The 24,461-nt window shown below is 44.9% G+C and overlaps 1 protein-coding gene across 2 annotated transcripts in view; it reads right to left on the bottom strand.

Moving 5' to 3' along the window:
- RMDN3 (regulator of microtubule dynamics 3) overlaps window positions 1-13,031 on the bottom strand; it is a 74,008-nt gene extending 60,977 nt beyond the window's left edge. Inside the window, exons 1-4 of one of the 2 annotated variants that reach the window (XM_050954841.1) lie at window positions 12,943-13,031; window positions 12,198-12,406; window positions 6,247-6,442; window positions 4,638-4,784 (exon numbers count right to left, since the gene is read on the bottom strand). In XM_050954841.1, coding sequence (XP_050810798.1) covers window positions 4,638-4,784; window positions 6,247-6,442; window positions 12,198-12,406; window positions 12,943-12,950 — 560 coding nt within the window. In that variant the 5' untranslated portion in view covers window positions 12,951-13,031. The remainder of the gene's footprint in view (window positions 1-4,637; window positions 4,785-6,246; window positions 6,443-12,197; window positions 12,407-12,942) is intronic. The other variant, XM_050954842.1, reaches the window with a different exon arrangement.
- Window positions 13,032-24,461: the final 11,430 nt, after the last annotated feature.

Raw genomic sequence — 24,461 nt, 5'->3', positions numbered from 1 at the left:
TCTCTGTCATTTCCATGTCCTACAAACGATTCTCTGTTCTGTTCAGATAGCTTTTCTTGCTTTGTTATTTTAATACATTCCTCAATGTCTCTTAGGAGTTATGTTTTCTGTTTTGCCAAAGCCAAAAAGCCCAAACAAATCTTACACCTCTGTAGAATAAGCATGAGAATCCCAAGAAAGTATTTTCCAAATTCCAAGATGCTGTAAACAACATCCTGTTAGGTAAACAATTGCCTTTTTTCTTAAATAAAACAGAATTATTGTGGAACTATTCTTTAGTCACTTTGAAGCACATTAGTTATCACATATCATTTGTAGAGGGTTAAAAAACGACAATGAGATTAGCTCAAATTCCTCCTCTAAGGAAAGATCTCACAAAATATGGAGAACCTGTAAGAATTTTACCATCAGCTTAAGACAAACACTGTAGGAAGAGAGAGAAACTTTCAGTTTTCTTCCTCCATGCAGCCACACACACTTTACAAGTTGGCCCACCCATTATCAGCAGGCAGAGGCAACATGCTAGTTATATGCACTGGCATAATTATTTGAAGATTCAGTAAGACCCACAAATGAAACAGAGAAAACAAACGGTAATTTGGAATCCTCAGTCTAAAAGACATCTCATTTACCCTTCCATGAGAAAATACTGACTGACAGAATTTTATGCTCAGGAATCCGCTTCATGCCTGTCAATCTATCGACTTTAAGAAAAAAGAAAAAAGGCAGGAAAGAGAAGACTGTTCTCCTCTTGACCAGAGGCATGTGCACCCAGTAGGCATCCTACTTATAAAGTATCAGGTGACTTATGGTACTCAGATAGTACCAGGATAGGTATGGTAAGAACCTAAATAAAATGACAAACGCGTAAGCATGACCCTAACAAAATGAGGTTTTACATAGTCTTAGCCCTGGTCTACACTACGAGTTTAGGTCGAATTTAGCAGCATTAGATCAATTTAACCCTGCAGCCGTCCACACAATGAAGCCATTTTTGTCAACTTAAAGGGCTATTAAAATCGATTTCTGTACTCCTCCCTGACGAGGGGATTAACGCTGAAATCGACCCTGCTTGGTCGAATTTGGGGTAGTGGGGATGCAATTCGACAGTATTTGACTCGGGGAGCTATCCCAGAGTGCTCCATCGTGACTACTCTGGACAGAACTCTCAACTCTGATGCACTGGCCAGGTAGACAGGAAGAGCCCCGTGAACTTTCGAATTTAATTTCCTATTTGGCCAGCCTAGCAAGCTGATCAGCACAGGTGACCATGCAGAGCTCATCCACACAGGTGACCATGGAGTCCCAGAATCACAAAAGAGCTCCAGCATGGACCAAATGGGAGGTACAGCATCTGATCGCTGTATGGGGAGACAAATCCGTGCTATCTGAACTCTGTTCCAAAAGACGAAATGCCAGAATATTTGAAAAAGAAATCTCCAAGGGCATGAAGGACTGAGGTTATAACAGGGACCCTCAGCAGTGCCGCGTGAAGCCTACCAAAGAACCTGAGAGACAAACGGCCGCTCCGGGTCAGAACCCCAGACATGCCGCTTCTATGATGAGCTGCATGCCATTCTAGGGGGTGCCCCTACAACTACCCCACCCCTGTGCTTCCCTCCTCCCCCACCCCTCCCGGGCTAACTTGGCAGTTATCCCCCTATTTGTGTGACGAATTAATAAAGAACATATGAATTTGAAACAACAATGACTATTACCTCTGCAACTGGAGATCAAAGGGGGGAGGGGAGGGCGGTTGGTTTACAGGGAAGTACAGTGAACCAAGCAGGCGGGTTTTTATCAAGGAGAAACAAACAGAACTTTCACACCGTATCCTGGCCAGTCATGAAATTGGTTTTCAAAGCTTCTCTAATGCACCCCATGCCCTGCTGTGCTCTTCTAACCACCCTGGTGTCAGGCTGCGTGTAATCAGCAGCCAGGCGATTTGCCTCAACCTCCCACTCCGCCATAAATGTCTCCCCCTTACTCTCACAGATATTGTGGAGCACTGAGCAAGCAGTAACAACAATGGGAATATTGGTTTCACTGAGGTCTAATTGAGACAGTAAACTGCGCTAGCGAGCTTTTAAACATCCAAAGGCACATTCTACCACCATTATGCACTTGCTCATCTTATAGTTGAACTGCTCCTTACTACTGTCCAGGCATCATGAGCCATGGGAGCAAGGGATAAGCTGGGGTAGGTGCGACTGCACGGTGCTGCCGACTGGGAGAGCAACCTGAGGCAGAAGCCTCTAGCTGGCATGAAATTCCAGGCAGGACTGAATTTTCATTAAACGAAACTTAAAGAAGAGAATGACCTGGAGTCATTCCAATTTTTGTCCAGGCGCCCCTGATCGACCTCACCGAGGCCGGCCAGAAGCACCCATGTCTGCTCAGGTGCTCCCGACCAACCTAACTGAGGTCGGCCAGGAGCACCCACGGGATGACGACGACAGCTAGCAGTCATATTGCACCATCTGCCATCCACAAGGTAAGGCAAGGGGATGCTGCTGTATAGGACTGCACTTATTGCGTCTGTCAGCAGCACCCAGGAGACATACGGTGACAGTGAGCTGAGCGGGCTCCATGCTTGCCATGGTATGTTCTCTGCACAGGTCACCCAGGAAAAAAGGCGAGAAATGATTTTTTGCCATTGCTTTCACGGAGAAAGGGGGGTCTGACGGCATGTACCCAGAACCACCCGTGACAATGTTTTTGCCTCATCAGGCACTGGGAGCTCAACCCAAAATTCCAATGGGAGGCAGAGACTGCAGGAACTGTGGGATAGCTATCACAGTGCAACGCTATGAAATTTGACGCTCGCGTCAGTACTGTGGACGCACACCGCCGATTTAATGCGCTTAGTGGGTACAAACAAATCGATTGTATCTAATCAATTTCTAAAAGAAATCGACTTCTATTAAATTGACCTAATTTCATAATGTAGAATTAGAATTAGAGATGTTGTATTCTGTTTAACTTCCTTCTAATTTCAGAATTTTTTAGAAAACACTACTTCAAAAGTAATTTTGGTTTATGGCCTGACAGTTGCTGTTGCTCTTTGCCACTCTGACCCCAAATGATTTGTTAGTGTTGTCATAAACAGATAGCTAAGGGTTAATGTCTCTTCACCTGAAGCACCTGACCAGAGGACCAATCAGGAAACCGGATTTTTTCAACTTTGGGTGGAGGGAATTGTGTGTCTGAGTCTTTTGTCTGCCTGCCTGCTTTCTCTGAGCTTTGGAGAAGCAGTTTCTACTTTCTAGTCTTCTGTTTCTAAGTGTAAGGACAAAGAGATCAGATAGTAAGTTATATGGTTTCTTTTCTTTGGTATTTGCATGAATATAAGTGCTGGAGTGCTTTGATTTGTATTCTTTTTGAATAAGGCTGTTTATTCAATATTCTTTTAAGCAATCAACCCTGTATTATATCATCTTAATACAGAGAGAACATTTGTATGTATTTTTCTTTCTTTTTATATAAAGCTTTCTTTTAAGACCTGTTGGAGTTTTTCTTTACTTCAGGGAAATTGAGTCTGTACTCACCAGGGAATTGGTGGGAGGAAGAAATCAAGGGGAGATCTGTGTGTTGGATTGCTAGCCTGATTTTGCATTCCCTCTGGGGGAATAGGAAAGTACTTTTTGTTTCCAGGATTGGGAACAGAGAGGGGGAGTCTCTCTGTGTAGTTTCACAGAGCTTGTGTCTGTGTATCTCTCCAGGAGCACCTGGAGGGGGGAAGGGAAAAAGGATTATTTCCCTTTGTTGTGAGACTCAAGGGATTTGGGTCTTGGGGTCCCAGGGAAGGTTTTTCAGGGGGACCAGAGTGCCCCAAAACACTCTAATTTTTTGGGTGGTGGCAGCAGGTACCAGGTCCAAGCTGGTAACTAAGCTTGGAGGTTTTCATGCTAACCCCCATATTTTGGACGCTAAGGTCCAAATCTGGGACTAAGGTTATGGTAAGTGTAAACCAGATTTACATAATCTCTCCCAGAATGTCACATTTAGAATTAGAGTACCCATCTCCTAGCCAAAGGCTTATTCCAATCACCCTTTAGTCAGTGAGGTCAGCTTCATCCTCAACAGTGGGTTCTTGCTCCCAGCTGTACCTAACTGCCTGTTCTGATTCAAACTACAGTAGATTTCATAGGTTTGCGTTAATGGAGCCCTACTGCTCAAACTCTCAGTGAAAGTTGCCTGCCCCTAACTAGAGCACCTCTCTTGAATTACAATTCAAAGAACACCATACTCCACAATTATAACTAGAGCCAACTGGAATATTTCTTTATTTCCCTCCAGCCCTGTCATAATTTCCTTGCTAGTTTGCCTGCAATGGCATATAAACTGTCACATCTCACTCTGACTGTTTATCAAACAGGAACTGAAGGGGATAATTTTTTGTTTTTTAAATTATAAAACATCATAGCAAAATTACAATTCTTGGTAGGAGGACTCAGGGCCAGGTGTAGTATCTGAAACTTCTAGCTTTTTAAAGAAAACAGCTAGGTTTCATGCAAGAAGGACAGGGAAAAAAATGCATCTATTGAAACATCCCATCTATGATACAGAATACAATGAAGTAAGTGGCTGTTGAGTTTCAGAGACCAAGAACAGTTCTTGACTGATGTTCCGCTTACCCTCCTTCACTTTCACCATCATCTGTATTGGCCCCTCTTGAGCTGGCTGTGAAATAAATAGAGCTAGACCCTGTGGAATCACTCCTTTCTCTAGGAAATGGGTACCGCCTCCGCCGAGTTACCTTCTGGGTTTCTTCCAGGTGGGACCTGAAAGACAGACAGAAACACAGTGATGACGAGAGAAGAAGTGTCTATTTCAGTCTGTGTCAATTTCTTTCCTTCTAATCCCCCAGTCTATTACATCCACTCCATATCAAAGGAGCAACAATTAAAATGGCTACTTGTTCCTGCTCCCTGTGGGTGAAGTCACAAATTGCCAAGTTTAAAATACTGTGGGCTACACTGTAAAATGAGATCAAACAAACTCGTATGCAAACAGAAAAAGTGTAAATAAATCATCCTTCCAGTGAAGAAAGATGAAGGAACGTTATTTATCAATCATATTATCACAGTGCCTAAAGGCCCTACTCAGACAAGGACCTCACTGTGCTAGGTATTCTACGAACACAAAACAAAAAGACAGCCCCTGCCCCCAAAGAGCTCAGGTTTTACAGGATATTCTTTTCACTAGGTAATCTACAGTAGATATTAATTGGACAAACATTGCTACAGAGACAAGAAAAGAGCCAGAAATGTACAGACCACAAGTCCATCTGGTTCAGCATCTGTCTAAGACAGCCGGGAGCACTCAATGCTTAGAGGAAGGAAAACACCCACCATGCACCTAATCTTATGGACAGTGTTGTACATGACAAGAAAACTTAATTCCTGAAATAGGGAGATGATCACACATCCTGAAGCATAGATATGACTTCTTATACTGTCATTGTTTTGTACAACTATAAGTATTAATTGTCCAAGTTACAGTCCTAAGAGTCCAGAGTAACTGTTCCACTGACCTTTGAGTAAGTGTACACCTAGGGTGAAATACTGACCTCAGTGAAGTGAAAAGAAGTTTTGACTTGAGTAGGGCCAGAATTTCACATCTAGTGAACAAGAAAACCTTATAAGACAAGTATTTCCATTTATTGATTCTAGATTTACTGGGCTTTTAATTCCACCGAATACCTCCTTGTTCTTGTGTTACGAACAAATCGAAAAGGACTGAATGATTAGTTTTCACTATTCTTGTCACAATTTTGACAACTTAAAGCCTATTCCTTCCAGTTCTTCTCCTTTCCAGTTTAAACAATCCTACTCTTTAGTGGGATTTACACAAAATGAGATTGTAAACACATCTGTGCACGTTCAGATTATCCAGACTGTAGAATATCGAGCATACATCGGATTTCAAATTTCCTTGGCTGGCATTGACTCTGTTTGGGTGAGTTAGGTGGGGGAAGATGGGACAAATTTTAGAAAACAGTAGCTTACAACCTCGCCCATTTTTAGAGCATTGTAACGAAGGGTGAATATGCACTGTGCCTGAGAGACTTATCCTGATCCCCATTTATACACAATACTTCGGTTGATATCTTTGTTAGAGAAGACAGAGAGGACAAAATTGTTTTTACGTAAAACCTGTTGATCTGTGAGCTCTTTCAAAGCATATAGAGAGATGGTTTTCTAATTCTCTCTGATTGACAAAAGAGGGTGGTTTTGTACGTACTTGACTTCTTCAATGATCTCGCCAGCTAAACTCTGCAGGCTGTTCTTCAGCTCCTCCACTTCTTTTCGTAGCTCTGTTATGTTTTTCAGCACAAAGTCCAGACGGTTCAGCACTTCCACCTGCTCTTCTTGTGTTAAAAGAGTTGTGTATGCAGTGCCATCACCAGCCTCCATTGGTGCTTGTCTTATAAGCAGAACTAAAAGAGTGAGAAAAAAAAGTTATACAGAGATGAGTGGCAAAGAATAGAAACAGGAAAACATTGCCAGATGCTTGTTTCTGGACATTCAAAGAGGGGAATAAAACAATGTAATAGCGCACTGCAGGGGAAAAAAATGAATACATCAGTGACCACTGCAATCAAGGAGGTTGCTTATTTTTAAGCATTAATTCCTTTCTTTTCCTTAGTTAACACTATTTGTCTGTCACAGGCAGGTTTTAAAGGTATATTCCCACTAAGCCTAAGGTGACAGCAATTTTTAAGAAAGGCTCCAGAGGTAATCCCAGCAATTACAGGCCAATAAGCCTGACTTCAGTACTGGGAAAACTGGCTGAAACTATAGTAAAGAACAGAACTATCAGACACATAGATGAACATGATTTGTTTGAGAAGACTCAACATGATTTTTGTAAAGGGAAATCATGTCTCATCAATCTACTAGATTTCTTTGAGGGAGTCAACAAGCATGTGGACAAGCGTAATCCAGTGGATATAGTGTACTTAGATTTTCAGAAAGCCTTTAACAAGATCCCTCACCAAAGGCTCGTAAAAAAAAGTAAGCTCTCATGGGATAAGAAGGAAGGTCCTCATTGATCAGTAACTGGTTAAAAGATAGGAAACAAAGGGTAGGAATAAATGGTCAGTTTTCAGAATGGAGAGAGGTAAATAGTGGTGTCCTCCAGGGGTCTGTGTTGGGACAGGTACTTCAACATATTTGTAAATAAGCAGAAAAAAAAAAAGGAGCAAACACTGAGGTGGCAAAATTTGCAGATGATACAAAACTCCTCAAGACAGTTAAATCCAAAGCAGACTGCAAAGAGCTGCAAAAGAATCTCACAAAACTGGGTGACTTGGCAACAAAATGGCAGATGAAATTCAATGTTGATAAATGCAAAGTAATGCATATTAAAAAACATAATCCCAACTATACATATAAAATGATCGGGTCTAAATTAGTTGTTACCACTCAAGAAATGACTAAGGGATAATAGAGGGTCTATAAAATCATGATTTGTGTGGAGAAAGTAAATGAAGAAGTGTTATTTACTCCGTCTCATCACGCAAGAACTAAGGGTCACCAAATGAAATTAATAGGTAGCAGATTTAAAACAAAAGAGAAGCAAGTATTTCTTCACACAACACACAGTCAACTTGTGGAACTTTTTGCCAGAAAATATGAAGGGTTCAAAAAAGAACTGGATAAGTTCCTGGAAGATAGGTCCATCAATGGCTATTGGTCAAGATAGGCAGGGATCGTGTCCATAGCCTCTATTTGCCAGAAGCTGGGAATAGGTGACAGGACTTCAAAGGAAGGAATCTTAAATAAAACAGTCTGTCAACCCTTCAGATTATTAAAACTGAAAAATGATAAGTATCTTGCTTCTCATTACTTATGTTTTTGATTTAGACATTAACAACATAAACAACAAACAAAGTTAGACTTCTAGATTTCACTTTCTGGTTTGCAAAATGCTACTTTGCTGGGATGGCAGCATTCTTCTGCAGTGCTGTGTAAATTTTAAAAAAAATCAAATTTCTTATTATTTCAGTGTAATTTTCTTCCAAAGCACACCCAGCACCCTGGTAACAAGTCATACTCCCTTCCCGCCCGCCCCCCATCCTCCCCCAAAAAAAGAATAAATTAAATGTTGGGCATAATAGCTGGCAGTCCCTTTTAAGATATAATAGAACATATTGTAAAATACAAAAATAAAAACCCAAACTGAGTGAAAGCTTGCTGCTTATGCTGTAAACCTAGTTAAACTGATGTATTGCATATCCTGAATTACAAGACTATCTTCTACACTGAAATCACTAACTTCTTTCAATATATTTAGAGGGATACAACTGAAAAAAAAAATCTTCTGGTGTAAACAAGGTTCTTTATCTATGTTACTACCACCATCATGATTTATTGAAAGTGAAACATTTAACACTCCTATTTGTTTCTCTCTATTTAGGATCATTGTTTACCTGTTCCATTTTTCAGCTTGGTCAATTATCAATCAAGTTAGTTACACTTTCAAATTCTTAGCTGTAAAAAAGTTTGGTTATGGACAAGTATGGGGATACCATTTTTTACTATGTTTTAACTGGATTTTTTTTAATTTTTGTAAAAAAAATATTACAATTTCATTGGTCTTAGTTTTAAGAAAATTGTAAGTGTCCCTTTATGTTTTACTTCAAACAAACCCGAAAAATACAACACGAAAAACAACTCTCCACACAACTGAATCTGTATTAGCCTGTAAACGGCACAGTAAAGTTAATGAAAAACAATGCAAAAGCTAACAAAAAGGGAAAGTAAAGGACCTGAAAGAAATTTCTTTGCAGAAAAATAATGTGTTTTAGAATACTGTTAATAGAGAATGAACTTGGGAAAAAGCCACTTAGAAAAGTGGTTCAGTGCACTTGTCCCATACAACCTACACACTACAGTTACATCTTGAAACAAACGAATGGAAGAACTTCACACAACACACAGTCAACCCGTGGAACTTGTTGCCAGAGGATGTTGTGAAGGCCAAAACTATAATTGAGTTCAGAAAATAATTAGATAAGTTCATGGAGGATACATCCATCAATGGTTATTAACCAAGATGCTCAGGGATGCAACCCCATGCTCTGGGTCTCCCTAAGTCTGTAACTGCTAGAAGCTGGGAGTGGATGAAAGGACATGGATCATTTGATAAATGACCTGTTCTGTTCCTTCCCTCTGAAGCACCTGGCACGGGCTACTGTTGGAAGACAGCATATTAAGCTAGATGGCTCATAGCCTATCCCACTATGGCCATTCTTATGTCCTTACTTTTATGCAGTTGAACACAATCTAGTTGTTGTAATGATCTAATTATTCAGTTCCACATCCTTGTCCACATCACTACTTTTAAACAAGTATCAGAGGGTTAGCCGTGTTAGTCTGGATCTGTAAAAGCAGCAAAGAGTCCTGTGGCACCTTATAGACTAACAAACGGTTTGGAGCATGAGCTTTCGTGGGTGAATACCCACTTCTTCAGATGCATGTAGTGGAAATTTCCAGGGGCAGGTATATATACGCAGGCAAGCTAGAGATAATGAGGTAGTTCAATCAGGGAGGATGAGGCCCTGTTCTAGCAGTTGAGGTGTGAAAACCAAGGGAGGAGAAACTGGTTCTGTAATTGGCAAGCCATTCACAGCCTTTGTTTAATCCTGAGCTGATGGTGTCAAATTTGCAGATGAACTGAAACAAATGATTTAAGAGAAGTAAAATGGTACAAAGAAAATTAACATCAGTTAGATGTAAGCTCTTTGGGGTAGAGAATGTATTTTTATTTTGTGTTTGTACAGCACCTAGCACACTGGGGTCCTGGTTCTCTTTAAATAAAATATTTTGTCCCCCATTTGCTTATGAAAAACTCACCAAAAAAAAAAAAAAAACATTTAGAAACTTACTATGGTCTAGCTCAGAGGTTCTCAACCTTTTTTCTTCTGAGGCACCTCTCAACATGCTATAAAAACAACAGGGCCCAGTTGAGGAACGGTGGGGAGCTCGGGGCTATGAGCCAGGAGTGGGCCCTCAGGGATAGGTGTAGTTGATATCTATTTTTTTTGAGCAGGGAGCGGAACAGAAGCCGTCAGGGCTTGGGCCAGCTCCACACATCAGAGTCTAGGAAGGCAATGCCACCTCCACCCACTGACACACCTCAGCAGGCCACCCAGCCTGTTTGGGTTGTGCTCAAGAAGTTTAATAACTGCTCAGGGTACAGGGAAGGGTTAGCTAGGGGCTGTGTGCAGGTATGGGGGGGTAGCTCAGGATACTGGGAAGGGGCAGCCAGGGGCTGTGTGCCAGGAGGGCTCCCCTGTGGTCACTGCTCCCCAAGGGCTATGCCGGCCATAAATGGGGGGTCCCACTGCCTGGACAGCTCTTACTGACTGCTTGAGCTGAGGAGCAGCCGCAACCCCCGGGCACCAGTAGCGGACGGAGGAATGCTATGGTTGCCTGCTCCATGATACACCCTGGTGAATGCTGCACTGCCCAACTCCAGCTTCAGGGACAGGGAGAGGAGGAAGGGGCGGGGTGGAGCTACCCCCGTGACTGTCCTGCTCTGGCACTGCATGGGGGGGGGGACAGACGACCAGTTCTTGATGTTTCAGCTCTGTGGCAGGTGGGCACTAGGGCTCAGGGTTTCAGCCCCGCAGCAGGGGAATGCTGGGGCTCAGGGTTTCAGCCTCGCAGCTCCCCAAAAGGGCTCGCAGACACCCAGGGGGCCACAGACTCCCAGCTGAGAACCACTGGTCTAGCTCCTGTAAAGTAAGCCCTATTCAAGTTGATATGGCTCTGCACGAACACCAGAGCAAATCCAGGTGGAGTCAGTTGCAGGATCCACCCCAAACTATATAGAGGAAAACAATGACACTGACTGTATGCAAAGCAAACAAATCAGAAAAAGCAGAGAAAAAAATCTCTTTTTAGTCTTCCGTATTATTTATAACACATGTAGCAAATAACTTTTTTCATTTAAAAAGTTATTTTGGTAAGTTGACTATGTCTTTCCCAGGTGTCTGGCTGGTGGATCTTGCCCACATGCTCAGGGTCTAAGTGATCACCACATTTGGGGTCAGGAAGGAATTTCCCCCCAGGTCAGATTGGCAGAGACCCTGCAGGTTTTTCACCTTCCTCTGCAGAATGGGGCCTGGGTCACTCGCAGTTTAAACTAATGTAAATGGTGGATTTTCTGTAACTTGAAGTCTTTAAAGTCATGATTTGAGGACTTCAGTAACTCAGCCAGAGGTTACAGGTCTGTCACAGGAGGAGGGGGGGGGTAAAATTTTGTGCCCTGCAATACGCAGGAGGTCAGACTAGATGATCATGATGTTCCCTTCTGACCTTCAAGTCTATGTCCCTTGAGGTTTCCCTTCTACAGATTTGCAAATCTGCAGAATAGCCTTGTGCAAAAGTGAAAGTGAATGGAAACCAACTAAAGAAGAAAGTGAAAGCTGCTATTTAGTATCCAAGCTAAATGCATTCTAAAAGAAATGAAAGCTCATAAATGGTGAAAACTAAATTATGGTAATCATTCAGGGCACGACCCTGCAACTGGCGGCATGTGGGCAGTCCCCTAAATTTGCATGGTGCCTCCCTGACTTCAATGGGGGGTCCATAACAAAGAGCTCCATCCAAAATTAGGGCTAAAGACTGGAGAATGTGATGTTCAACCATTTTGCATTGTGTAACAGTGATGTTTAGCATCCTGCTTGTTTATGATGTGTTCTTTAAAGTGTTTAATAATAATTTATTCTGTTCAGTTCTCCACTGATATGAATTGGGGTTTGTTCAGCACTTAGCAACTGCTTGGAAGAAGGCTGCCTATCTTGGATCTTTACAATTTTTTAATTAACTAACAGGTTATTAGCAGCCAGTCAGATTTTTTAAGTTATATTAATTTGATGAAAGTGTGCATTTAATTTTTCCAGTAACAAGTGGATTATTTTTAATTTAGGTCAGTTATTTTAAGATGATCTACTGAAGTGTCTTATGTATCATCTTTTGGGTGAGCAAGTGGGCAGTTTACCTCCTGAAATGGTAATATCCCAATTATATACTAACCATTTCTGAGCTACAAATGGAAAAAGCAGTAGCGGTAGCACTGAACCAAAGTTCAGGCATGAAGGACAAATCCACCCTTGCCAGTGAGAGACCAGTTTTGCAGATAACACAGAAGAAAAAAAGAAGAAACAGAAATAATTACCATACCCTGGTTATGGTTCCCTCGAGTCTCTGCATTTTCATGGGGCCCCACAGAGTTCTGCATGTACTGAACCCCAGAGTGCCTGGAGCTGCGTCCCCACCAGGGCCTTTTCCGCCTCTGTTTGTAGAACACATAGAAGACCCCGATCCCTGCAGCCGCACCCAGCAGCATCCCAAGCCCCACACGGGACACCCTCAGTTTGGACATGATGTGCCTGAAAGAAGCAGACAGGATACAAGTCACATGAATGCCAGTCACCACCTCTCCCCACTTCAGCACCTCGGAGGGCAGTGCGGCGAGCCCCCGTCACGCTGGCCTTCCCCAGGGGGAGCAGTGCTCCAGCCCAAAACCTCTCGAGCCAGCCCTGACCTCTGCAAGCAAGCGAGCAGCCCCCGCGTGTGAGCCTGCCGAGGTGGGAGCGTTCTTCGCAGTCCTGCGGCAGCCAGCCACGCACCAGCCCGGCGCGGACACGGCCGCTCTAGGGCCCGCCTGTCACCCGGGCACGCGGCGCAGCTAGGGCCCGGGGAAGAGCCGGGGCGGGGCCGGTCGTTTATCACCCCGCAGGCCGGGCAGTTATACCCGGCTCGCCCCAGGCCGGGGCGGCTGAGCTGGGACAACGCTGCCAGCCAGAGACTGGCGCCGCAGGGAGCGGGGCGCTGCCCGCAGCAGCCCGCGGGAGCGGAACCGGTGGCCGGCGCTGCGCGGTGATACGCGCACCAGGCCCCACGGGGGGCACTCAGAGCTACTCACACCACCATGCCCCGCGCGACCACCGTCCTACCGCCACACGCGCACCTCACTCTGCCCAGGAGTCGCCCTACCACCGGCGCATAGAGATGACGTAGCGAGAACCGCTGCCCCTGCCAGCCCTCAGCCCCGCCCAAAGTGCCGGCGGTAGGATGATGTCATCAGCCCCGCCTTACTGGGCTAGAAACGCTAGCTGAGACCACATCACGTGTGTCTTCCCGTGGGCTAAGGGCACGTGACTTCGGGGAGCCAATGAGCGTGGGTGAGGAGGTGGGTGCGTCTATGGCGATGGGGTTGGGCAGGTGGAGGTGTGGGGAGTACCGTGGAGAGTGAATGGAGGCGCTGAAGGCTGCTGGTCTGGTCTGGTCTTTGGGGTCATTTTGTAGCCCAATGCTTCATTGCGGGGTGTTCTGTCATTGGGCAGCTTCTCTGCTCCCTGGTCCCCTGCGTGCCACTGCCTGTTCTTTGCAAGGCCTTGCCCCAGGCTTTGCCTAGTGCTATGCTGAACCGGGAATGTGCAGTGCAGGGAGCTGGTGTACTGGGTACCTTCATCTAGGGAGCGCTTGTCATTAGGTGGGCGGGGTTCAGTAGCCGAGGAGTCAGGGCACTTGTAAGTGTAAGCCTTCTGCCCCTCTGAGTTGGCAGCAACAAGGGCCGGGTTCAGTATCCAGGGGTTCCGTTTCAGTAACACAATGCATAACCGGCTCGAGCCCCCACTCAGTGACCTGGGACACTTACATACCACACACCCCCCGGGCGCCTCTAGGAGGCAATACTTCCCCTCTCGCAAGCACGGACTCTGAGTGTAGCAAAATCTTTTTAATGAAGGAATCAATGCTGCATCCCATTGAGAAACACCACAAACAGGGTTATAACACAAACCATAAACAAAACCCACCTCCAAGTATGTTTGGCACTGTCCTTTTTCTCCTTTGGGTTTTAAGTCCAATCACCCCAAAGTCCAACAACCCAAAAGTCTCTGGTCAATGACACCCCAGAGTTCGAGAGTTTATCTGTAGAGGTCCCTCCCCCCAGCCTGGCACCTTACATGGTCCGGGGCCAACTGCCCTGCCTCTCCGTGGGTTCTGCTTCTGCCTTCTCCACAAACTGCTCCGCTCCACCAGCTGCTCTGCTCCATGAGCTGCTCCAGTTCTCTCTGCAAACTGCTTGGCTCTGCTCACTCTGTGGGCTGCTCCACCCGTCCCACAGCTACTCCGCTCTGCCAGTTGCTCCGCTCCACCAGCTGTCCCATGCTCCACTCCATCAGCTGCTCTATTCCACAGTATAGCTTCAGGCTCCCCCACTAGTTAGCACAGTACTCAGTGCTCTCAGCTCAGTAATTTCAGCTCTTTAGTGATTTCAGCTCTTAGTAGGGGAGCCCCACTGCTAGTGCACCATTAGCCCAAAGTGAGTTCAGCTCAGTCACCTGTATCTAGATTCTTAAGGAAATAAAAAAATCAACTCTGACATTCCACAGTGGAGAGAGGAGGGGGTGGAACTGGTGCTTCTGGCTCCACAAGGGGACTGCACCACCAGGCACAGATAGCTGTCCCCAGCCTCTCTCAATTCACTGGGAATTGGAACCCATGTCCCTTGTCTAGCAAGTACCACCCAACTGAGGTTGAGTCATTTCTGTCACAAAGCAGTCCCACAGCTCGGCAGCCTGGGGTGGGGTAGGCGTGCCTATGCAAATACACTCTCTGAAATTCTTTCCACCAGATGTCAGGGTAGAGCTCATCCTGACTCTGCTTACATAAGAAAAAACAGAAGTCAGAGTGTCAGGAGGCGTTAGAAGGGACAGGTTCTGATCATCGGATGGGAACATAGTGCAGGGGTTGGGGAGCCTCTTCTTCCAAGCTCTAGCCTTGTTCCTATCAACCCTTTTAGTTGGGTTGCTGTCCCTGTAGCTGGTTACACTCACAAAGATGAGGCCCAGAGGTATTTAGGCTCTTAACTGCTATTGATTTCCATGGAAGACAGGCACTTAACTACCTTTGAGAATCTGGGCCCTAGAGCCCAAGGGAATTTCAGGTCTTCTAACTCAACTGTTTTGTAGGCTCAAGGATGAGGTCTAAAGTGTGGAGCCCCCAGAACACAGGGCCCGGTGTGGCTTCACAGCCAAGTGTCTAATCCTCTTTGTTATAGAGACGCTTGACCCCCCCACAAAAAAAAGCAGTGGAGGAACACTCAGTTTTTTCCCCAAGCAGGAACACCCTTACATCATTTCCTTTTGTAGTGATCACCAAGGTAAAATTTGGACTGATGATCGTTTAATATTGATTATGTCAGAAAGCCAGAGAACAGTACCAGAGGACCCAGGATTTCAAAGCCTTCTCTGATACAAGTTTGGAACATTCAGGCACTAAACTTATTTATTTAAATTCAACTCTTCTTCCTTAAAACAAGTTTTGGCTTGGCACTGTATACAGGTGATAGCAGGTGAAGAAAAGATGCTTCTTGAGGCTCTGAGTTGCCTCACTATCTTGTGCTGGGAATCTGCTGTTAGCCTTTCAGACTGCATTGGTGACGTAGAATCTTTCGGTGAAGGCAGCTGAAACACATTTGTTCTGATAAAACCCTGACATTGAATGGAAAAAGGTCACTCCATTTCCTCAAAGTCTCATTATTATTTGCAGTCTTGTTGTTATCAGGAAAGCAATAACAGGCTCAAGGCAGCATGAGTTTGAATTCATATCCCCATGCATATTAAAGATGATATCTGAGTAGCACCACACCACAGCTTTGCTTGTAACTCTGTCTTATGCTTTAGATATCAACTTTTATGAATGCAATAAAATGAGTCATCTTGAAAGAAACAATCTCTGAATGTGGTAGATGCTACCTTAACCCCTTTGTTTCTTCCCTTTAACTCTTTACTCCAATGGAAAGCTGTGTTATTTTGGCAGGTAGGGTACTGAATCATAGAAGATAGTGATAGAAAAGACCTATTCAATCATCCAATCTAGCTCCCTGCCACTGCACAGTTGCTCCCCTACTGTACACTATAGTATGTCCTGTGTGGTCTAGTTTTAAAAGTTCTAAGCAATGAGGCCTCTACCAATTCTCTTGGAAGACTATTCTGCAATTTAGTAATTCTCATTAACAGGAAGTTTTTCCTGAAATACATCTTTCTTTCACGCACAATTTTCCCTTCTTGGTAATTACAGTCTTCAAATATTTGTAGTATTGTGTACCCCTATCATGTACCCCTTTAGTCACTATTAATCTACACATATTTGAAGGAGGTAAATATCAAGGCAGGAGCGTGATTTTATGGGAAACATACATATATCTCCTTTTAAGCTTTCTACAGATCAGTTCCTTTAGTTGCCAGTTGCTCTTTTCTAAGCTTCTTCCAGTTTATGACCAACTTCCTGGTAATATGATGCCCCAACTGTCACAATATTTCAGATCCTGTCTCACCAGAGCTATATAGACAGGCAGTGTGACCTACCTGCTCAACGACATGCTAATTTTGTGAATGAACATCCAGACTACTTTGGTTTCTTTTTTCCTTAGTCACGTAGCATTGCAAACTTGTGTCTTACAAGGGGCGAGGGGACTGCAGTCTCATTGCTATTAAATCCTTGTTTTTTCTGCTGCGATCGTGTATAAGGGTTTAAATCTTTGCCAAGCTTGGAGTGATTTTATGTGATCTGGACATGGAGCACAAAAGGATGCCAGTCCTGATGCGGGACATTTAGTTCCTACACGCAATACAAGATAATAATCAACTGCTCCCCAGAAATGGATGGAGATTGCCAATTCATTTCAACTGGCAACTGAACAACAGAGGATAACAATTGTTGGTTACTCCCTACCTATGTAAGATGTGAAGCAGTGACCTGCAGTTGAAAGGTTGCACTGTGATGGAATTGGAGCCACTCTATAATAATTTATAAATACCATATGTTGGCCTGGTTATTGGGAGGTGTACTGTATTAATATATTGGTTTAGTTTAATATGGGACTGTGAGGAAAAACAAGCAGAGGAAGGGGAAAGAATGGCTCAAGGTGAGCCTCTTCTCTGCACACACTTGAGGGCTGTTAAGAGAAAAATGGCATTACAGGAAAAGGCTTGTGCACACCAGAAATCAAAATGACCACAGCAGTTTAAAAATTGACTCTGCTTCAAGAGATGGGAGGGAGTTGTTTGGAAGACCAAGGGTCAGACACAGATGCTCACTGGGGCATCTGAAGAATTAGGCCTGCCTAGTTTACCATCAGGGGATAGTAAGTCTTTAGATAACACAGACATGCTCACAGACTATTGTTTTAAAATCCTTTTTCTCTCCCAAGTATTTTTCCTACTGTTAAAAACAAACAATGCTTTGCTTTATGAAGGCTATTTGGTCACTATATACACCACTGATCAGACTCTCAAAGGGAAGAACTTCAGATCTCCAAATTCAGTCAAACCTACTGGGTAAGCCCAGGGCTCTGTCTAAGGGCATGCTGTAGAGCGCTGTGAGTTAAACCAGCCCTCCGAGAGTGCAGTAGGGAAAGCACTGCAGTGTGTCCACACTGTCAGATTCAAGTGCAGTGGCGTGGCCACATTAGCAGGTCTTGCAATGTCACAGAGACCAGTGCATTGTGGTAGCCATCCCAGCATGCAAGTGGCTGCAACGTGCTTTTCAAATGGGGGTGGAGTGGAGTGTATGTGGGGGGGAAGAGAGAGGGATTGGGCGGGGCTGAGCATGTCAGCATGCTGTCTTGTAAGTTCAGAGAGCAGCAGACTCTCCCCCCACGACTCTCTCTTTCACACACTTACAGCAAGCAACATTCCACCATAATGGTTGCTTTGTCCCAGAGCAGATAAGCATGCCTGCTGTCAGAAACGGAGCTTTGAAAGGGCATATCCGCATTCCTACAGCTGATCCCAAAACAATGACAAGAGTGGCCACTTGAATTAAGGAGATTATGGGACATTTCTGGAGGCCGCTCAGAGTGCAGTAATGCAGCACCTTGTTCACATTGATGCTGGGGCGTTTCAGCTGAGGCACAGCATCTGTAATGCTTCTCGTGGAGGTGGATTACCAGGAGCAATCCAGCTGCAGAGTTGAGGCGCTCTAAGTGCCTTGCCAGTGTGGATGGGTCATGAGTTAGGGCCCCTGGGGCTACTATAATGTGCTCTAACTTGCAAGTGTAGCCAAGCCCTAAGCGTGGGAGAATAATTATGGATTTACCCTAGGAGAGGTAAAGGCAAGAGGCTAGACACTCGAGGGGGTCTAATCAGAGGGGAAAGAGGTGCAGCTAGTCCTGTATCCATGACAAACATCAACAACATTTCTTGTCTCCTCCTTGCTATTGTGTGTGTGTGTGGCTTCTCCCTTGTGTACAAATATCATAGTTTGATGATAACACAACTTGCTGGAACCACACCTCTCTGTCTGTACTCCTTGATGGAGAGAGGAAGAGAGATTCCCTTACCCTTCCTCACCTTTCTTTATAAGTTATGGTTCTCTTTGGGGATGTTTATGTGAAATTAGCCAAACAGTAATTTATTAAAACTAGATAATATAATTAGAGCCCTGCAAACAGTGGATATCCACAGACCATGTTTGTGGATCATGAATAGATGCACATCCAAATTTTATATAGAGAGCCCTGCAAGTCTGTGTGCAGATGCAGATATCCATGGACCATGTTTACAGATCGGATGCGGATACAAATTTTGTATCCACACAAGGCTCTAAATATACCATAATTAAGAGAAACTGATTAATGTATCGAGATGTACACGTCTCATTAGCTAAACTAGATATGGCATTTTGAGCTCAGTTACAGACGAAAAAAAAGATCTTGCATGTCTAAAAAGCAAATCCTTGCTCTTACATCCCCTTTTCAGAACCAGCTCCTGCTGCTGTACCCAGAGAGAGATCAGTGACACCACCCCTCACTCCAACAGTTTACTAAACCATGTCTCTGGGTCAGCTTGTATGTCCGGACAAGTCCCTCCTTGATTCAGGGAAGCTGCCCCTCATTTTCCAAACCAGTTTTCTCCAGTTAGCTTTGCACACATTAAGGCTTTGTGGGCTCTCAGTAAACTGTTTTAAAAAAAATGGCCCATTAAAAGCACAAAGATTGTTTGATGATTAATAGCTGCATTTCAAATGTTTAACATTAATCTCACAGTCTATGTTTGAGAGCTATTTTCTAGACTGCCTTTTGAAATAGACATTTTGCTTGTTTTCCATTGTAGGGACAGTCTACGATGAGAACCTACATCAGTATAGTTACATCTCTCGGGGGGGGTGAAATGTGTAGATGGTGCTAGGTTGATGGAAGGATTCTGTTGACCTAGCTATCGCCATTTGGGGAGGTGGATTACCTAGATGGGAGAACCCCTTGTGTTACGTTAAGTAGTGTCTACACTGAAGCACCACAGTGGTGTTGCTGCACTGCTGTAGCATTCCAAGTGTAGACAAGCCCCTATTGTTGAAGTGAGAGTTTAAGAGCAGACATGCCCTCAAAAACTTCCACACACAATTCTGCCAGTACTCAGTCCTGAGCATCTTTCAATGAGACACTGAAAATTATGTTAATCTGTCTTCCAAACATCCACATGACATGGAAAAACATGCCCCACATCTAGACTGGAAAAAAAAAAAACACTTCATTTTTCACTTGTGACCTAAGCCAGAATTTGAACCTGTTTCTCTGGAGCCCCTAAACTGGGATTTGAATTCATGCTTCCAGAAATAAAAAGCAAGATGAGACAGGTCTAGTGGAATGAACATGAGACTAAGCATCAGGAGTGGAGTTGTATTCCTATCTCTGCCAGTGACTTGCTTTGTGGCTTTAGGCAAGTCTCTTATCCTCTCCGTGGCTCAGTTTACCCATGTGTACACATGAGGCTAATAATACCTGATGCACATGGGTGTTATGAAGATAAATTAGTTGCTTGTAAAGTGCTATATGAAAAGCAAGCTACTTAGCTCCTAAGTGTTTTCTATTTCATAATTTTCTTTCTCCAGCTCCATGGAATAAAGTCCTTCATTCTTTTCTTGTGACATCAAAATTTGTGTGGATGGATATCATTGCTCCATCATAAAAACAACTCTGACTTCATTAAATGGAGCAGGATCAAAGAAGCTAGGCTGTAAAGAACTAATGTTCCAGACTAAAGGCATCTTTAGCAATTAGAAATATTTAGAAGGAAATGTAATTACTTTTAATATACAGCAAGTTTTCATTAAGTAGGATGTTTTTGAACTAACTATCCCTTTAATGCAGTAGGGGCTAGTTATTCCCAAGTTAATATGCTTGCTGATTGCTTGTTACTGAAGTTTCTATCCATCTCTGGTCTTCTGGCCCAAGAAAGTTACCTGCGTCACCTCTGTTTAAACTGTTGTGGCTGGAAATGTGCCTTGTTATATGGGTCAGCATTCAGGGAGCACGACACTATCATCTGCAACAGTTCTAAAGCAGATGGAATGTCTCAACCTGTGCAGCAGAGACAGATGTTATGGCTACACTACAGCTTAAGTTGACATAAGTTATGTTCACATAAATTAGCCACCCCAGGAGCAATATGACTTATACTGATTTAAGCGCTGGTGTAGACAGCACTATCTCAGCAGGAGAGTTTCTCCTGCTGACATAGCTACTGCTATAATAGGTGCAGACTCTGTGGGTACTCCAGGACTGGAGCACTCCACTCCACTCTGTGGGTACTCCAGGACTGGAGCACAATGGGAAAAAAAAATGGTGGGTATTGAGCACCCACCAGCAGTCAGACCCCACCCCAACCCCTAGGCCTCCTGCCCACTGGCCGCCCTGCTGATCAACTCTTCCCCCTCCCTCCCAGCACCTTCCACCCACCACAATCAGATGTTCCACAGCGTGCAGGAGGTGTGGGCAGGACCGGCGCTAGGGTTTCTCGTGCCCTAGGCACATGGCCATTTCGCCGCCCCCCGCACAGATCCCGCAGCTCCGGTGGAGCTGCCACAGTCATTCCTGCGGAGGGTCCGTTGGTCTGTGGCTCTGGTGGAGTTGCCGCAGGCATGCCTGCGGGTGGTCCACCAGAGCCACGCGAGCAGCCGACCGTCCACAGACATGACTGCAGCAGCTCCACCGGAGCCGTGGACCAGCGGACCCTCCGCAGGCATGCCTGCAGCAGATCAACCGGAGCCGCCTGCTGCCCCCCCGGCAAAATGCCGCCCCCCGAATAATCCTGGTGCCCTAGGCGATTGCCGAGGCTGCCTAAATGATAGTGCCGGCCCTGGGTGTGGGGAGGGAGAAGGAGGAGGCAGCAGCAGTGGAGCAGCAGGGGCCAGGCACACTCCGGGGTGGATGTGGGAAAAGGCAGGGCGGGGGGCTTGGGGGAGATTGAAGTGCTGGGAAGGGGAAATCAGGACAGGGACAGCATGCGGAACCCCATGGCCCCCCTGCCTAGAAGCTGGACCCACTGCTGGATGCTTCCAGGGCACAGCACGGTGTCAGAGCAGGTAGGCACTAGCCTGCCATAATTGGACAGTACCGCTGACGGGACTTTTAGCTTCCTTGTCGGTGGTGCTGACCAACATGACCCAGTGCCTTACATGCCACAACCCAGTACTGGGTCGCAACCCAAACTTTGAAAAATGCTGGTTTAAACCAGCCTTGAAACTGAAAAATTCATACAAAATTGCATTATCCCAGAATAACTAAAGGAAACTACACAGTGATTCATTTCATATCTTAGATCATTAATATGACTGAATAAAGAGATCTTGAACAAAGAATTTTGCAAACGTTTTTGTAAATACACAACCTTTTTATTATCTATAAATTGGGCAGATTGTTTCATCAGACTGGGCCCTCTTACTGAGAGACAGAGTCAGGGCCGGCCTTTGGGGTGGGCTGTCTGGGCGCCTACCCAGGGCAACCCACCAAAGAGGGCATTGTGCACAGGGTTTGGATTCCAACCTGACCTGCTGAGGGTCAGCTGGGTGGAGGGAGGTACAGGCAGGCAGGCAAGCAGCAGTGCTGGAGAGGAGACAGGGGTGAGAGACCCAAGCTGCAGGGGGCAGTTGGACAACCAGCTGTGGGAGCCAGGTGACTCCTCTAGAGCAGCAGTTCTCCTCCCCGTTACTCCACATGTGCAGCTGCTGCTGTTACCATCCCCACCCCTCCTATCCAGAGCTGCCCCTGGCCACTCCAGACTGGGAGCATACTCCTGTCTGCTGGGGGGCAAGGACTGGTGTTGGGGTGTCCTCCTCACCTGTGCACCTGAATTCCACTGAGCTGGTGTGATAAGACAGGGCGAATCTGTGTGTGTACAGCTGCCTCTCTGGGTCCAGAGCTGCTGGTGGCTACTTGTGTTTGAACACAAGCCTTCAGGCTCCTGACCTTGAGTGCTTTCTTAAAGAGCCAGTGCACTCATACACTCAGGCACACACAAATTCCCCTTAACACCTCTCTCTCTCTCTCTCTCTCATATCCTAAACACCAGGGCTCCCTGCATTCAGGTCATTTCCCCACCTGGGCTGTGCTGAGGCATCAACAGCTGCTGCTCTCGTGCCCTCTCCTTACGCAGCCCAAGGGGTGCATGGGGCAGAGGAGCAGTAGTCCACTGGGAGAGCAAGCAGCTATGCTAGCTGCTTTGTGCACCCAGGTGGGTCAGTTTCCCCTACGTGGGTGCAGGAGGGGGATGCAGGGGTTAGGGGCGCAGGAGGGAGGTGCAAGGAGTAGGAGTGAAGGGGCACAGTGAAGAGGTTAGGGGCAAAAGGTAGTGCAGTGCAGGCATTGGGGGGAAGGGAGGGTGAGGAGCCAATGGGGGCCAAGGGCACCAAAATGCAAGTTCACCCAGGGTGCCATTTTCCCTAAAACTGGCACTGTACAGAATAGCACACAAAGAATATAGCTCCTATCTGAAAGTATGGGGAATCAGAAAATGTTCAAAGTTGTAAGATAAGGGCTGCATTTTTTAAAGTAAGATTGATAGATGATAGAAACACTAATTTAACAATACTAGAATTTCTTACAACAGCTTTGAAAATCCCCTGCTTTCCATGCAAACTAACAGAGCAACATTGCCCTTGTTCTGCTCTTCATCCTCAGACTCTAGATGGTAGCTTCTTGTTTGTTAAGCAAGCTATTAAAATATTTGATAGTTTTTAAACAGAAACATTTTGTGATTTACTCTTTGCAATCAGCTGCTGTATTTAGAATAGCTGATAATATTTTACAGTGCAATTTGCCTTTAAGAAGCAAAAGCCAGATTCATGGGGCATTTACTGTAAGGTGTTGCCCTACATCCAATTAATAATGCTGCAGGCAAGGAATTTAAGTGGGTGCTATAGAGAGAAGAAAGCATTATTTAGAGAAAGCTGCTACAGCTAGAATAGAAAAAAGAACCTATTCATATGCTCCTTGCCTGTTGTATTGTGAGCAACAAAGCTGTGATCTATAACAGAGCCAAATAACCTTTATCCATATTTTACATGAATTACATGGAAAGACCCAAAGCAAATAGCCCCCAGCGGGCCCTGTTTCTATCCTGGGCAAGCAGTTCTATGTTTGACAATGACTAAGTGCACTTGGAAGTAGTGTCAAATGGTAATACCAATGAGTTGCTTTCTGGTGATGAATGGTACCCCTGAGATATAGCACACTGAGGTTTACAGCTGACTCTCACGCTACCAATGTGTGGAGAACTTGGACTCCCTTACAGATTCAGGATCTGAACAGGAAACTAAATATGAAAATCCAGCATGTAATTCTCTTTACAAAATAATAATAATAAAAAAAGAGAGAATTACATGAGCCAAGATAACTAGTTAGAACTTGGTAGCCTGCCATATAATAAGAATCCTTGCCTAGATTTTTATTAATGTTTGTTAAAGATCTGGGTTTGGAAGCTGGACATGGATTTCAAATGTCTATTACATTCTGCAGCTGAGCTAATATTGGAGAGAGGTCACCAGGAGACGATGCAGTCATAGATCAAAGTCAACGGAAATGTGTATGTTGAAGCTCCTGCAGAAATCAAAGAAGGTTAGTGCAAGGTTTAGGGCACCTTTCAAACAGAGTGATCTCCTAAAATACTCTTGGGATTGTTGATAGTGGGATCACTCACCCAGCACAGAAATGCAGTCACCTCTGAGGGAGAATGCAGTAGCCATTCTTAACCAATGACACTACACAAAAACTTGAGACAGTGCACCAGAAAATAACTACCTTCGTTGGAATTGCAGTGGGAATATTGGAAGGACAAAATATTGTCTATCTAATCTTAGGTGAGCCAGGAGGAACCCAAAAACCAAAGGAAAAAAAAGGATGTAGTAAGCAGCCTTTTCAAGCCTTTTTTTTCTGGCAGATTGTGATTGGCTCCCAATTGCGCACTTTCCAGTGGGAAATTCAACCCTCCCCCCAAAAATCAGAAACCCCCACCCCCCAGAAAAGCCCCCAAACAAGCAACACACTACTTAAAGAATGAATAGGCAGTTACATACACAAAGAAGACAATATACACTTCCTGGGAGCAGCCTTGGCAGGTACGGAAGTGCTACTATCCCCATTTTACAGATGGGGAACTG

This window comes from Gopherus flavomarginatus, chromosome 5 (assembly GCF_025201925.1).
Source record: "Gopherus flavomarginatus isolate rGopFla2 chromosome 5, rGopFla2.mat.asm, whole genome shotgun sequence".
NCBI lineage: Eukaryota > Metazoa > Chordata > Testudines > Testudinidae > Gopherus > Gopherus flavomarginatus.
This window is presented reverse-complemented; position numbering and strand designations above follow the sequence as displayed.